Genomic DNA, 15,561 nt, shown 5'->3' with positions numbered 1-15,561 from the left:
GCTCATTGAACTTACAACTATACTCAATCACGGTCATAAGACCCTGACGAAGATGTAAGAACTCATTCTCCTTTTTCCGTTGGAGTGATGGCGGATAGAATTGTTGACGAAGAGTTATAAGGAAATCATCCCAAAAGGTATCAGTCATAGTGGCCTTGATAGAGCGCCACCATAACTCTGCTGGACCAGATAGGTAGAAGGAAGCCAGCTTTACTTTTAGGTGTGCTGGACAATTAATGACCTCTAAAAGTTTCTCCATCTCTGCGAGCCAATTCTCGAAGCGAACCGGATCAGCTTCTCCGTTGTATTGCGGCGGACGATGATATGCCATATTCTTAAAGTATTTCCCGTCGTCATTGGCCTCTTGAGCCTGATTCTCCATGAGGGTGATCAGTCGCTCATTTGTCCTTTCCATCCGAGCTAGTTGTGCTTCTAGCTCTCGAACTCTAGCTTCATGATCAGATGAAGTTACGCCATTTCTTACCTAAAAAATTTTTTTTAAACATGTGACTAACTTTCACATTAACTTAATTAATCTGGCACGTAATTTTACACATAATCACATAAGCACATAGAAAACAAATAGAAATTTTAGGAAGACTTGTTTTGAAAAATATCATTTGAATTTTTTTTTTTTTTTTTTTTTTTTTTAGTCGGCTATCGAGCCTTTCACATGGAACTAAAATTCCAATATTCGAGTAACTTTAGCTCTGATACCACGTGTAGCAGGCGCGGCACTCTCGATACATAATTAACATTAATAATTATACTTAAGATAAATAATGCGGAAGTGTAAAACGCCGAACTGCAAAAAAAACCATTTAAACTAAAATCGTTCAAAACATAAGTAAAAAAAAATATCTTACAACTGAGAAAATATAAAATAAGGTTTACTCAAATACGATAAAAAAAAAAAAACATAAGTACAATATAGTCATCAAGTAAAATCATTGAAGCTAAGTCCTCGATAGAATAATTAAAGTTGAGGCCTGGATCGAAACCTGAGCTAATTTTTCCTGCAAAATACTGTCATCCATAATACGGATGACAGCCGATTAAATCGGTCAGCGATAAAGCCGAGTACAATTTTCTCAACAAGCTTATGATGCGATAGTTAAATCATGCTTACAAAATAATCATCAAGCACAATATAGAAGGTTATTATTCATTATTGACCTTTACTAAACCATTAAGTTACATTCTCAATACTTGCAGAAGTTCATTACTGCTACTAAATTCTTGGTAACCTTAATGCTTATTTAATCAAGTTCAATTAAGCCTCATAGCTTTACCATCGTAGCACATCACAAGATCACAACAATAATGACAACTGATATATGTAAGGGTCTGGTTAGGTGAGGACCGTAGTCCTAAACCCTAACTGTGGTGGGAGTCGTCACTCCTCTCAATACTGTTATGCTCGAGACTTCACAGGATGGGTTTTTCTCGGACCCCCTGTCTGACACCGCATTTTACGTGCCGACTAACACGGACGCCGGGATTTTACATGCCGGTCCATGGTTCGACGTTACCTTACTATCAGAGTCATACAATCAATATCATGCAATATCAAACAAGACTCTAAACCGAAATAGTTTACATTCTTATAAGTCAAACTTCCACTAGTCAAATTTTTTGACAATTCTACCCTTTTAATAGAAACAAATTACTAGTATCTAATATTAATTAAATAACAAATTTTCGTAGCTATACTAAGATTCTTGAGGCTAAACTAAGTCATTATTGTGTCATAAATAATCATAACAGTCAAGGGTAATATTTCTAAGTACTTAATAACATATTTTATCAAATAACCAGTAAATTAGTAAAATGGATCTATCATAACTATAAAAATAACATAATCCGACAAGTTATTAAGGGTCCAAAATCTATGTGAAATGAGTTTTCAAGAAAAACAATGCTAAGCATTTTAACAAATTTGTTTGACTATTTTACCAATAAATCGATTAAAAATTTATCAAAACATGAAGATGATATGGAATCATTTTAAACACATAAGTTTATTTAACTAGTAAAATTAATATATATTTATATTATCATATTAATCAAAAATTTCCATATATATGACTTTTTTTTTCGAGTGTCCCAAAAGTATTATTGTTTTGACAAAAATATCACTAAATTGGATATGACTTTAATATTACCATATAAAGTTTAAATGACTAAAATAAAATCATGTTGATCATGCTTTTATATTATCGAGTAACCATAAATAAATATCACATAACGAGAGAGTTAAGAAAATGTGTACCATTTTCTTCCGAAGGTGGAGCTAAACCAAGTAAGAGAATAATAATAATAGGAAAATAAGATCTTTAAATAAATAAGCTCCAAAAGAGAAAGTCTTCAAGGCTCCAAGCTTCAAAGAAGTAGATCTTCAATTACCCAAAAGAAAATGATATCCAAGCTCCAAAAGATAATACTTGACTTTTCAAAAGTTGATGATTATAGGCTTAAGAAGTGATAAGATCAAGCTCCATCTTCATTTGATTCTTCAACAAATAAAAAGGGTATAAAGTTAGTAAGATGTTAATGAAGTGAAGATATAAGAAAGAATGGTAGAAAGATTTGATGATGGGGGTGCAAGTGATCTCATGTCTAAGGAGGGGTATTTATAATGAGTTTTGGGCAACTTTTTAGTTCATAAGATTGTATGAAAAAGAAGGTTAACTTGTGTAAGTGATTTAGAGTGTGTAAGTGAATGTGTAAGAGTTGGAGTGTGTAAGTGGATGTGTAAGAGTTGGAGTGTGTAAGTGGATGTGTAAGAATTTGGAGTGTAGAAGAAGGTTAACTTGTGTAAGGAAATGGTGATAGCTTGTGTAAGTGATAAACATTATGGATTGATGTAGAAAGGATATTGATTCATCAAATTTGTTCTAGTTTATGCTAGTGAAATGTTTTAGATTAATGGGAAAGTATGATTAAGGTTTGATTATGAAAATATGATAGTTTACTTAGAAAATTTTAGTTAAAACTATACTTAAAGTTGATAAGAAAAATATAGTTAATTTTTAGGTATAAAATAATTAAATCAAAGTTGTAAAGTTAAAATGATAAGTAGTAAAGTTAGTTTAAGGAAACGAAATTGAAACGTAACGTTTTAATAAAACCGTAAATATACTATTAAAATTTTACTTTTCGTAGTATAAAATAATAAAATAATATTTTAGTGCTTATAAAGAAATTTAAGAATATAAATATATTTTTAAGTTTAATATTTGGAAGAAATTACAAAAATCGGAATAAGGTTTAGGAATTAAAGGTGATTTGGATTAGATAACCAAAGGATTAGGAATTCGAAAAGAAATTTCGGAATAATTAATCGGAAGATTAAGATTAAGAAATTTGAGCCTGTTACAATTAGCCCTAAAGTGACCCGGTTCTTTACAGTAATAACAGGTTTTCCCCGCAGTCTTACCAGATCCCTCATTGCCGTTTCCAGCACCCGACCCAGTATTGTTGCCCTTGTTAACCCCCTTCTTTCTTTTAGACTTTCCGGACTTAACAAACAACCCACTGCCACTATCCCCGTTATCACCTATAGCCTTTTGACGAAGTTCCCTAGTATGAAGTGCTGCCTTCACTTCTTCTAGGGTCAGGGAGTCTTTACCAACAACAAACGACTCCACAAAATTCTCATAGCTAGACGGTAGAGACACAAGTAAAATCAACGCAGCATCCTCATCATCTACTTTAACATCTAAGTTACGCAAATCTAGTAAAATAGAGTTAAGTTTTTCAAGATGTTCCCATAAGGGAGTACCTGACTGCATTCGGAGGCTGAACAACCGCTGCTTCAGCAATAATTTGTTGGTCAGCGACTTAGTCATATACAATGACTCCAATTTCATCCAAAGTTCCGCCGCTGTAGCCTGATCAGCGACCTCCGTGATGATATGATCATCCAGACTTAGCAAAATGGTAGAATGAGCCTTTTCCTCCATTACTGCTAATTGTGCGTCAGTTAATCCATCATTCGACCCCGCAGTGGTACTCCATAAAGCCAACGGACGCCAGATTTGCTGCTGTTTCAACAGAGCCTTCATCTTGATTTGCCATAGCCCGAAGCTATTTTTCCCGGTAAATTTCTCAATTCTTATTGTCGAATCTCCGGCCATTGTTTCACTCAAAAACTCCCCAAGGAATTAAAACCTGGCTCTGATACCAATTGTTGTGCGACAGCGGAAGCAAAGGCGATGAACAACAATGAAACAACAAGAAATTCAATGCAAACAACAAGAAAATGACACAAGAAATTAACGTGGTTCACTATCAACGTGATAGCTACGTCCACCGGCACCGAGAACAAACAATTTCACTATGATCGCAAAGAATACAAGATGAATTACAATCACGCTCACAAATTACGATGGCTCTCTTGTGATCTCTCTTTCAATTTGTGAATCATACCTCCCTATGCTAACAAGGAGATGTATTTATAATAAAAACGACTTGAAAGACGGTTTTAGGGAGTAAATAACCACAAATAACCGACCACAAATAAAGGTAACCGTCCCAAAAAACGGTTCCCGTGAAAAGAAACTTCAATTGCGCGACCCGCGTAAAATTACGCGAGCCGCAGAGCGAGACCAGAAGCAGCTCCGCACCCCGCGAAGAGCATTCTGCCCAGCTCCGCGCCCCGCGGAGGTCACTCTGACCCGAATTCATCTTCTTCCATTTTGCTAGTTTGAGTCATTACTTAGCAACAAGGCCATTGGAGTCAAATTTACTCAATTTATTACTATATTTTATGGTTTAATATAAAATTAGTGTGTAAAAGTAGATATACTATAAATATTATATATCACCCTCATAATGCAACACGTAAGGTCGTAAAAAATTGACCCCACCCCTAAGAAATTTCACAATTAAAAGTTAAAAAGTATGTTAGTATTTTAATTATTTTATTAATTAGGGTGGAATCACAAATTCAAAACAGTGCCAAAATTTCAAATTTTAAATTACAAATAACAATTTTATTCCTCAAAGGTAAATTACAACAATAAAAAAAGAATTATAAACTAAAAACACGATTTTAAAATAAAGATTATAAGTGAATAATTCTCATCATACAAAAATAAATTATAATTCAATAAAATTTTAATCTCAATTTAACCTTACAATATAATTGTTCAAATCATATCAATTCAACTAATATTACATTAAGTTTTTTCTAATTGAACAATTTGAAATTTAAAATTAGCGAAATTTCATAAAGTAACTCTGAACTTTTGGCTTTTCCACGTGGTTGATAAATATTTTTTTTATCCACGTGGTGTTCTTGACCTTCCAACTTTTTCATGTAGTAGACAAAAGAGAAATTTTTTTGTTAATTTTACGCTATTTTTACCCAAAATGACATTTTTTTCAAAAAACAAACATCGTGATTACACTAATTGACCACATATTTCAATCAATCTAAAGAACTACTTAATTTAACCAAAAATTAAAAATTTTATCTACCACATAAAAAACGTGCAAGATCAAAGTCACCATGTAGACTTAAAAATTATTCATGAAAAAACCAAAAACTCGAGCACTTAAAATTTTAAACTTGAAAAAACTACTTTTAACATTACAAACCGGTAAGGGAAGGTGGCACTAGTAGTGGACAATTGGCGGTATAGACGGTGACAGTCTTCTTTTGGGCGTCAGGCAGGCGCCTGAAAGATCTCAAATTTACATTATAGCTTGCTTTGCGTCTTCTGCAATAGTAAAACAAATTCACATACACGAGTTTATCGTATCGTGGAATAACACGAGGAAAAAATGACGGTTTTTGTTAAACATCATAGATCACATTAAAACAACGTTAAAACTGTTTACAGTACCATATCATGCCTTGAACATCTTATCATTCAGTGTTCATCTAAACTTGAAACAGGCCTCTCCTTAGAAACACCAGTAGGAATTATCAGATTGTTGAAAAGTTTTATACCCACAAATTGCTCCATCATGAAGAGCTTCAGCAAATCTTCTGGTTTTTCGTTTATGTTTGCGTTAAAGTTGGAATCATTTTGAGATTTAGATGCTACAGTCATCATTGATACCTTTGATTGCTCAGCCATGTTCCTTGAGATCAACTCCTTTTCAAGTTTAGCTACTTTATGCTCTAACTCCTTTAATCTCTCCTTTTGTGAGTCAGACTTGTTTTCTTGCACTGACCGTGTAATAATATCAATGATTGGACCGCCCCCTGCACATCAAACATAGTCTCGATCAGTCATACGAATTTCAATCATAAAAGAGGAGTTGAGGAGGTGAATTCAAAGGACATCTAATGAGAGGTTCCATATTTCCATTAGCAACATTCAAGTCCTACTTCGGTTGACTAAAAGATTCAACTCTTTTGCTTGCGATCAGCTAATGGTAGAAATGTGAGAGCTTATTGGGAGAAATGTTTCAACTATAAAAAATGTAAGAAGTGCTATTTTGTGGTATGGAGTAAAGCTTACTGAGAATCAATCAATGAAGAATGCAGGACACAGAAAAAGTATAAAAGTTATCTAATAACAAAAGCAATAGCCAATTTCCATGTCAACCAGGTCAGCAGAAAAGCAACTCAAAAGAACCAAATATCAGCTCATAGGCATGAATTCAGCAAAATGAAAAAAAATGTAAATCAACAGTTCTTGATTCGTCAAATTGGTGTGTGTTCAGTCAGAGGAATACATTATTCCCTTCAACATGGAAATTACAAGAGAATTCTCTACAACTTGAGATTGCAAGATAAGCAAAAAAAAAAAAAAAGGTGTTTAGAACCATCTCTAACAGAATTTATCTTGCAGAGATTGAATTATTTCATTGGGTGAACCAACTTTTACTAAATAGAAGTGACTGTTCTACGGATGTTATGCTTCAATAAGAGATTCCATGGTATATGTTCTTTCAGCAACTTTCAAGTACTCGCTTCAGCTAATTCACTCAATGTCAAGTCTTATGCTGAACAACGCCAGAGAAGCAGAAGCTATAGAGGAAACGGATATATCAGCATTCATGCAACTTTAAGCTTAAAATTAGAGAGCCCATAGTACTCAATGTTCCATATCCAAGGGTGAAAAACGGATGGGATCTAGATAATTAGTAGGGCAGAAATTAGACAAAAATAGAATGATAAAGGATGTACTTTAGCAAAAGTTGCTCAGTCGCTTGAAAAAAAGAATTTGGTAGGGGCAAACAACTCCTATATATAACAGCACATATTACAACAATCCAACAGTTTCAGCTGGCTCATCGTGTTCCAACATAAGAAACCTCTGCCAAGAACAACCACAACCAGGTTTTAACCATAGACTCATTCTCTTGATAAAAGATCAATCATATTTATCAAAACTTCCTAAGCATGCCAAAAGTGATGACTGATGACTATAAACACTTGCAAATCAACTCACACTCGGTATAATGTATCCTAAAGGTAAAATGTAATATCGTTAGCCCAAAAAGATCCGTCAAAGTGTCCTGCTCATGTTCGAGTGTCAATGAACCAAAACAAATACTTCTACTTGAGCTAAGACGAAGAGTCCAACAAACATACAAATTAACATAATAACATGCCGTACCAAGATCATCTCCTCACTTTTCCTTCTTAATTTGACCTAATCACATAATCCACCTTGTACACATTGTTACTTTATTGATCACAAATGCTTATGACCAAACTAGGGTAAAAATACACAATACTTTTTTCATTTTATAATAAAATAAGCTAATATTTAAGGCCCTTGTTTTTTTGGGCTCTGTTTAGTTAAACATGTTGCATGTTTCGAGAACAACCTCCAACCGAAACTAGTTTCTCCTTAATTATAGGGTAACTAAATGTAATTAAGCAGCTGAAGAGTTCATACACGAGAAATCACAAAATCATATCGGATACAAATGTATAACTATAAGTGAACATTTATATTGACAATACATTATACAGTATAAGGCCGGATATTCATTTATGAATAAGGGCATCAGGGGCAGAGCAAAAATTCAATTTTAAAAAATTATATATTTTTCTAACAATTTTGTATGTTTAAACACTAATATATACTATACAATTTAATGTTTTTCGCGTAATTTTCCTGAGCATTGTGGAGGGGAACATGTTCAGAACCTCCTCTGATTAGGGCATAGGCCAATATGAATACAGAATTGCTCCCGTGATTTGTAAATCATAACACAAAGACAAATACCAATAAAGTTATTAAATAAAAAAGATAAATTAAAATCTTAAAAACCTTAACCTATCAAATTCATCCGCATAAGGGTGATTTGTCAATTATTTACTTAGATTATCTCTTCTTAAACCTCAAAATATTGATTTAATTGAATAATTCTCACATGATCTCTAACCAGATGTAGTATAAATATTTTTACCCGGAAACACACACTTATCATATGATCATCTAATATCATGTCGAAAACTACTTTAACCACGCATGACTGATGGTAAAAAAAAAAAAAAAAAAAAAGGAAGATACCATAAGATCGGGCGACATAGAAGGCACCATTTTTAGAGACATTTTTCGCGATTTGAGTAAGATTCTCGCGAGCTTGATTGTCAGACAAGTACTCATGAAGATCACGTGCTTTGGAAGAGACGGTGCCAGCTGCATAAACGGTGGAATCTCGACAAAAGTAGTAGCCTTTCTGGAAGAATTCAGTCGCCAGAGTTATGGCGGGCGTGTGATTTTTGACGGTGTCGGAGGCTGAGTTAAACCAGTCCCATAAACCCATTGTCTTTTCTCTTTTAACTTCTCTCAGTCTACGAGCGTTCTAATTTCTTCAAATCAGAGTCCCCAAATAGGCAAATTTATTTATTTATTTTGGAGGAACCGAATCAATTAAAGAGTAAATACTTTTAAAAAAAAAAAAAAAAAAAGAAACCGTGAAATTAATTTTCAACTAGGAGTAGTTCTTTTTCTTTTATCTAGCTCTATTCTATAGTATTTAAAAAGAGTACCTTTGTAGTCTTGAGTTCTCTACACAAAAAGATTGGCACATGGATTAAGAAAATATAATTGTGATTTTTTTTTTGCTTTTTAGGAGTTAATTCAGAAATAATAGAGAAAAATTAATAGAACAAACTAAAATAGAATTATAGAAGGTGGAACAATCTCAGTGTGACCCAAGGAGTACTTCACAAAATTTCACCTGAAATATAAACTTAAATATAAGCTCGTCGAACAAAATAAATTTACTTAAGTTAAATCCAATAAGTAATGTTTAGATCGTAATTAAGTCAAAGGTAAAAAATATTACTCATAGGATTTAACTATAGTAAATTTATTTTGTTTATTTTATGGTGAGATGGTCTTATACAAGACTTACTGAAAAATCATTAATTGTATTGAAAAAGCTCGAACAAACCACCACAATCAACAAGAGGAGCCAAGCAACACCGCCATCTACTAAAGGATCGAGTAAAAATGTACTAGATAATCCAACCATGTATCTCTTTCGAAGCGAGAACTACGAAAATGGATTGCATAAGCGACCTATACGGTGCTTCGTATACATACACGATACACCCAAATGTACAATCACCACACGAAAGAATGAAAGAATGTAACGTTGTATCAACTAGTAGCATGTCTAGACATAAGCTGAACATCGCGTCTTTGTAAGAACTCCCTATCCGATTGAGTTGCTTGCCCATCAAGATTGCCATGTTCTGCCTTCCGAAGGGAGTAATGCCTCCATAATGAGAAGTTTTTCTGCACACTAGATTTGATTACTTCTCCGTTTTGTTTCTCGGCTTGATTGCTATGTCGAGAGTCGTTCCTTTCTAAAAGCCTTTTCTGCTTTCCTCTTGTGATGATAGATAGGCCGTCTTTTCCATGCACTTTCTCATATTCAAGCTTCAATTCTTCCAAACGCTTTGAAATCTAATCATTAAAAGTTTAAAGTTTACCTACGTTCTACAGCATTAACTAAAAAACTAGGATACAAAGATCAAACCCGAATTATTTTCACAACACTTGGGAAGTTGAAACATAGTCACATACTCCCTGTGTCCCAATGAGTTTGTTTCGTTTACCATTTTAGTTATCCCCAATGAAAACACTATGACATACTCACATTATGTCTCCTCGTCTTATCCACAAATCAATCTATCTCTTCATCTTATCCGCACGTTTCTTTCATCCAATTGTTTTCTGTCCTTTTTTCCATTTACTCCCAACCAAACTAAGCAAGGTAGAAAATAAAATATTAAGGGTACCTATGTGGATAGAGGGAGTGTATGGTATCTTGAAGTAGAGAAATCAGAAAAGAGAAAGTTACAACTTATAGAACACTAGTATTGATTTTTACCGACATTTTTGTAGAAAGTTGAAAAAATAAGAAATTATTTCCTTCGTCCCATTAGAATATTTAGACTTGCAACATTCACTCCTAAAAGCTCTCACATAGATTTACGTAACGCTACAATCTCAATGGGACAAATGAGCACAAAATAAGAAGTAACTAAGGAACTACGGAAAGATTGGGTGCCAAACCTTGAATGAGTACGCTAACGACAACAATGTATTAGGATCCATCACTTCTTCGGGAAAATTACGCAACGCATGTACGAGTTTCTCAAACGGTAACTTTACCTGATTCACCATAAGTATTTAAAAATCAGAAGTAGCCAAGTACTCGTGATATCAGGGTTAAGATAAAGAAAAAGACGTAGAAATGAATCAACTTAACAATAACCCAAAAGAAGTCTAAATCTAACTATACGCCAAAAGGATATGATAATACCACAGGCACAAACATACACAAACATACCAGCTCAAAGTCGCATATAAGTCCTTGTAGACGCGGTTATAACTAACATTTGAGGCAACCTTATTCTAGTATGTTCTGTTCCATGACTAGTATAGCATATTACAAGTCTTGCTTATAACCATCTCAAACCATAATGTAAAAACAAGGCCACATCGCATCATATCGGCCGCATTGTAAAGATTTTAAAAACAACGAACTGATATTTCCGCGTAGTAAAGGTGTAAAAAAACCGCGTTTTGAACAATATCAAGGGATATCTTTTGGTTTCGATCAATATTTAGGCGTTGCGATAAACGCATCACTCCGACACCGCATCACTGTTTCGTTACCGCAATCGCGACTGTTACCACATTTTATTTAATGTCTCAAACTATACAATAAAATTAGATGTATAGCTCACCAAGTCATCATGACAACTCTTTAAGAGGGCTAAACCAACTCTAAAAACAACCTTCATGCCCTGTACAAGAAAGAAAACATGAATATCACTCAAGAAACTTCAATAGATTACAACATCTATGAAATTTGTAAGATACCCATTAGCTAACCTCGTAAAGAAAGACATCCCAGATTCGGAGGACCAAGTGAAACGGAAAAGAATAAGAAAACACAGTAATGAACCATTGACTCGCATACATGCTAGGGTTTATCATCTCTTTAGAAAAATGCTCGCCAAGCTTGGGCATATGTTCCTTCACCAGAAGATCAAACTGAAATAGATATTGTTGTACCAAAGGCAATCCTGACTGGACACAAACAGAATATAAAAGTCCTATTTAGGAGGCAATAAATATTTCAGGAGTCAAAAAAAATAGGTCAGAAACTCAGAATAGTAAAAGGAATGTTAATGAAGATATAATTTTCAAATAATACATAAATTAGTCATCTTTTAATATGAAGAAGATTGCACCAACAAGTGAATCGATAAGTAACGCAATATTATTAGACCAGCTATATAAATCCGGTAAAAAGAAGATAAAAAAACACTATTTACAGATTCTGTAAAAGACAACACAAACATCAGTTAGTCATGCGTAGAGTTGTTCAACAGGCCGGGTCGGATCGGGGCGGGTCAAAATTTTAAATGCGTGAAAGATGTTACCAGATATAATCCTTCCATTGGGGCATGAACGGCTCCTTTAAGCAATGCAACCAACAACCAAAAAGCATCTTCTTCACTCATATAAAGAAGCAATAGACCAGCTATGAATCCCATACCCTGCATTCCAAATGACAGCAACATTATGTAAAGTGTAGTTGTACTCGTCTCAATATATACGACAACATATAACTGATAGAACGTATTAGGGGCTTTAACCATCAGCTTAAGCTTTCAGTTGAGTTGGTTCCTTGACGATAACAAACCTGTACATATCCGACATCTCTGTCAAATACAGAATATGCTTTCAGAACATTGTAGAGTGATCTCTGACCAGGACCATGCCTTTGCTGAAAGAACACATGAGATGGGAAAGTACGTGATATATCTCGAATTATGTCCAGTTCTGATGATGAAGTCTCATATATTACCAGTTGCTGCAGAAAAAATGAAAATAATCGATGACACCAAAATGCATCCCAGTAGAGAACCATTGATGAACAAAATGGAAACAGGAATAGCAATGTCAATGACTACAAACATGACCACATAGAGAATCAAAGTGATTTTCCGATGTCACATAGATAAGTTGTTTTCAGTTGACCTTTGTTCCAACTTCCAACACATATAATAAGGATTGCTTATAACTCGCAAGATAAGAGAACATGAAGTTCATTCAACCATTTTAATTTAGTCGGTAAAACCCAAAAGCCAAAAGAATAGTAAATCAGTGACTCCCTAAGCAATTAATAGAACCTAAACAGCAAAAAAATTTCAGAGAACAAAAGAAAAGAAAGAAGATCCAAGAAGATTACCTCATACACTCCTGGATTCATGAGCAAGAGATCACGACTTCCAGAGATCAATTGCCAAACAAGTCCCCTTAAACAATCGGGGATTCCTTTTTTAATACGTCTTTTAACCACATGAGGTTTCCTCCTGACATAATGCTTCCAATCGCTCCCCCCAACCCCGATCATCTTTCTCCATTTCTGAACTCTTCTTTCCTCCCTGCAAGAGGCCCTCATTTCATAAGTATAATAACCTTACTAACACAAGAAGACAAGACAAGAAGGCGTATAAGCCTAATGTCTAACTGTTTTGATTCCATTCAAGTGATCATTGAAAATATTAGCCTTATGTCTAACTGTTTTGATTCAATGCTTTTACCTTTTGTTTTAGAGAAAGTCACGAGGTTGCTCATCGTCTCGCTACATGGGCTTCTAGTAGTATTTGCGATAGAGTATAGTGTGATAATCGTCCTTCTTGGATCGAGGATGTTGTCTTTTCGGACTTTTGTCCGTCTTAATCTAATCCCACCTTTTCTTTTCAAAACAAAATTATGCATTCTAGACTAACCAAACCCCAAAGGTTGTTTTTGCTACGGCTCAGGGGACCTCCTAAGACAGAATGAGCTCAATAAAAGAGCAATAGACCAGACCAACCTACACAAATGAAACGGTCCCTCCATAACCGATCATCCATAATAGAAAATCAATCACTCTTGTCTTAGGTAAACTCAAATTTCAGAATGCCAAGCAAAATAAACAAACATTTTGCAGTAACCATAACTAAGACAAAAGTAAATTCAATGAGCATTACCTCTCGTGCTCAGATGTCGATTTGCTCCTTTTCAAAGCATCGGAAGCATTGGTATAATCAGCCCTAATGAACCCAAATCTATCCACTGGTCTTGGTGACGAAGGTCCAGTTTCATGTTCATCAATTTTCTTCTTTTCCATCACACTATCTAACACAAAATGTCATCCATCCCCCAACATTCACCACCCACCACAATTCTTAGCATGTTGCAACTTGCCCCAATTCAATATCAATGTTCACACCAATTACTGAATACTGAATGTACAAAACAAAAAATTAATAATAAATTACATATCTCCCCATTGATAGTTTTATACTTATCAATTCATCAACACCACAATGACCCAATGAGGCAATGATATTCATTCATGCATGCGATCAAGGGTGACTCGAGTCATTTAATGAGAAACCCTTATAATATTGATTATTGAATTGGGTAACAATGGTAGTTGAGTTTTATACTAGTATACTGGATTCGCCATTACATGCAAGTTCTAATTAATCAATACCCATTAGGTTTAAATAGGCTAAATCAAAAAAATTGCTTAAACCCAGAATCAGAAAATTAATGATGATGAGAAATAAGCGATAACTGGAGTCTGGATGATTAACAAATAATCAAAGAAAGTTCATAATCTTAACTAAGCCATTAAAACCCATACTTTTTTCTTCAATCAGACTTTACAAATAATCAAAGAAAGTTCATAATCTTAACTAACCCATTAAAACCCATACTTTTTTCTTCAATCAGACATTAAGTGTCAACTGGGTTCTCTTGATATCACCATGAATTTAAAAATTGTAAATTTTTTTCAAAATTGATAGGGAAAGGTAAAAGAGATACCATGAGAGTACAGCAACACCCAGAAACAGCTTCTGTAATCTGCGATGATCTAAAAGTATCAATTATTAGATGAAAAGCCCAGAATAATTTCTTTTTTTGTTGAGGAAGACGGGTTAATTTGACGTAGACAGGGAATTAGATTAGACCAACCAACAAACAATGAGCATTTGACTCTACAACCTGGAATTTTGGAAGTGTGATTGCCTCATTGGGTGAAAAGTTTTCTATTTTTTCATAGTGCCACTAGTTATAAATTTTAATAAACAAATGTCTCATTGTTGTTAAAAGATAGGAAAAACATAAGGAGGAAGAGTGGTAAAACAGCTTGATAAATTTGTATATACTTCTTGTTATCTATTGGTAATGAAGAATCTTGCACATATATAGTGTAAGATACCTATAATAGTATAACAAAACTACTATTTACGAAGATAGCATTCCACGTACCAATGCATTCACATGAATTGTAACATCACTTGTAACACTCCCCCTTGAATGCATTACATATATGTGGAAATTTTATTATGACATTCATAGCCCTAAACAGCCTCATTAAAAACTTTTATCAGAAAAATAAATAAATAAATAAATAGGGTCTTCTACCCGTCACAAACACACACACCACTCACACAGTCACACCTTATCTCAAACAAAAATAAAATAAAATTTAACCCACTAAATTTTTTTTTCCTCTTCTTCTTCTTCCTTCAACCATCCATGGCAAACAATACACCTTCAAACCCCCACCTCAATCCAATTGCCGATAATATAAGTAAAATACTAGAAGCATTCATTATCATTATAGGTTTAATTATATTACTCGTAGCGCTAATGCTCTACCTTATTGTCCAAAAATAAATTATAAATATTGTAATTTTTTTTAAGCAATTTTTATTTTGTTTTATTATCTATTAATACTATCTACTTTTTTCTGATTATATTGTACAGTTGTACTCATTATATCTGAGATATTAAATCAGGGGGAGATAATACTAATATGCTTTAATATCTCTAATGATACACAAAATCATTAATAACCTTGTCATTTTCTCAATTGTAGAAAATAATGGCTGATCAAAATGCAATGCCTTGGAATTAACAGGAAACTATTTCATTTAATGGGCTTCAGATGTCAAATTATATCTAAAAGCAAAAAGTTTATTATACACAATAATTGAACTTAATCCTGCCGACAAAGGAAAGGGTATTGAAAGAGATTCCATAAAAATTGAGG

General features: G+C 34.0%; 2 protein-coding genes across 4 annotated transcripts; both read right to left on the bottom strand.

Moving 5' to 3' along the window:
* Positions 1-5,797: 5,797 nt before the first annotated feature.
* Positions 5,798-8,886, bottom strand: LOC130804065 (uncharacterized). The gene is made up of 2 exons (XM_057668381.1): positions 8,487-8,886; positions 5,798-6,217 (listed from the first exon to the last, which is right to left on the bottom strand). The coding sequence occupies exons 1-2, from the start codon at positions 8,740-8,742 to the stop codon at positions 5,880-5,882; spliced, it is 594 nt and encodes a 197-aa protein (XP_057524364.1). The 5' UTR covers positions 8,743-8,886; the 3' UTR covers positions 5,798-5,879.
* Positions 8,887-9,332: 446 nt separating this feature from the next.
* On the bottom strand, positions 9,333-14,664 carry LOC130804064 (uncharacterized). Of its 3 annotated transcripts, none has more exons than XM_057668378.1 (9): positions 14,328-14,664; positions 13,484-13,738; positions 12,697-12,892; positions 12,148-12,318; positions 11,885-12,001; positions 11,331-11,528; positions 11,183-11,242; positions 10,506-10,604; positions 9,333-9,893 (listed from the first exon to the last, which is right to left on the bottom strand). In XM_057668378.1, exons 2-9 carry the CDS (start codon positions 13,621-13,623, stop codon positions 9,585-9,587), a joined length of 1,290 nt encoding a protein of 429 aa, XP_057524361.1. In that variant the 5' UTR covers positions 13,624-13,738; positions 14,328-14,664; the 3' UTR covers positions 9,333-9,584. The 3 variants fall into 3 exon arrangements, with proteins under 3 accessions (XP_057524361.1, XP_057524362.1, XP_057524363.1); XM_057668379.1 differs by lacking the exon at positions 14,328-14,664 and adding an exon at positions 13,052-13,326 and having other exon boundaries at positions 13,484-13,613; XM_057668380.1 differs by lacking the exon at positions 12,148-12,318 and having other exon boundaries at positions 14,328-14,639.
* Positions 14,665-15,561: the final 897 nt, after the last annotated feature.

Source organism: Amaranthus tricolor, chromosome 17, assembly GCF_026212465.1.
Source record: "Amaranthus tricolor cultivar Red isolate AtriRed21 chromosome 17, ASM2621246v1, whole genome shotgun sequence".
In the NCBI taxonomy this organism is placed as follows: Eukaryota; Viridiplantae; Streptophyta; class Magnoliopsida; order Caryophyllales; family Amaranthaceae; genus Amaranthus; species Amaranthus tricolor.
Note: the sequence above shows the minus strand (reverse complement) of the source record. Positions and strands in the feature narration are given on the sequence as shown.

Excerpts from the sequence above, each read along its gene's own strand:
- LOC130804064 (XM_057668378.1), bottom strand. The coding sequence starts at position 13,623 with ATGGAAAAGAAGAAAATTGATGAACATGAAACTGGACCTTCGTCACCA. Across the intron at positions 12,319-12,696 it reads TGAATCCAGGAGTGTATGAG|CAACTGGTAATATATGAGAC; the intron begins GTAATCTTCTTG and ends TTTTTTCTGCAG. Across the intron at positions 10,605-11,182 it reads AGAGTTGTCATGATGACTTG|GTAAAGTTACCGTTTGAGAA; the intron begins GTGAGCTATACA and ends ATGGTGAATCAG.
- LOC130804065 (XM_057668381.1), bottom strand. The coding sequence starts at position 8,742 with ATGGGTTTATGGGACTGGTTTAACTCAGCCTCCGACACCGTCAAAAAT. Across the intron at positions 6,218-8,486 it reads CTATGTCGCCCGATCTTATG|GGGGCGGTCCAATCATTGAT; the intron begins GTATCTTCCTTT and ends TTTGATGTGCAG.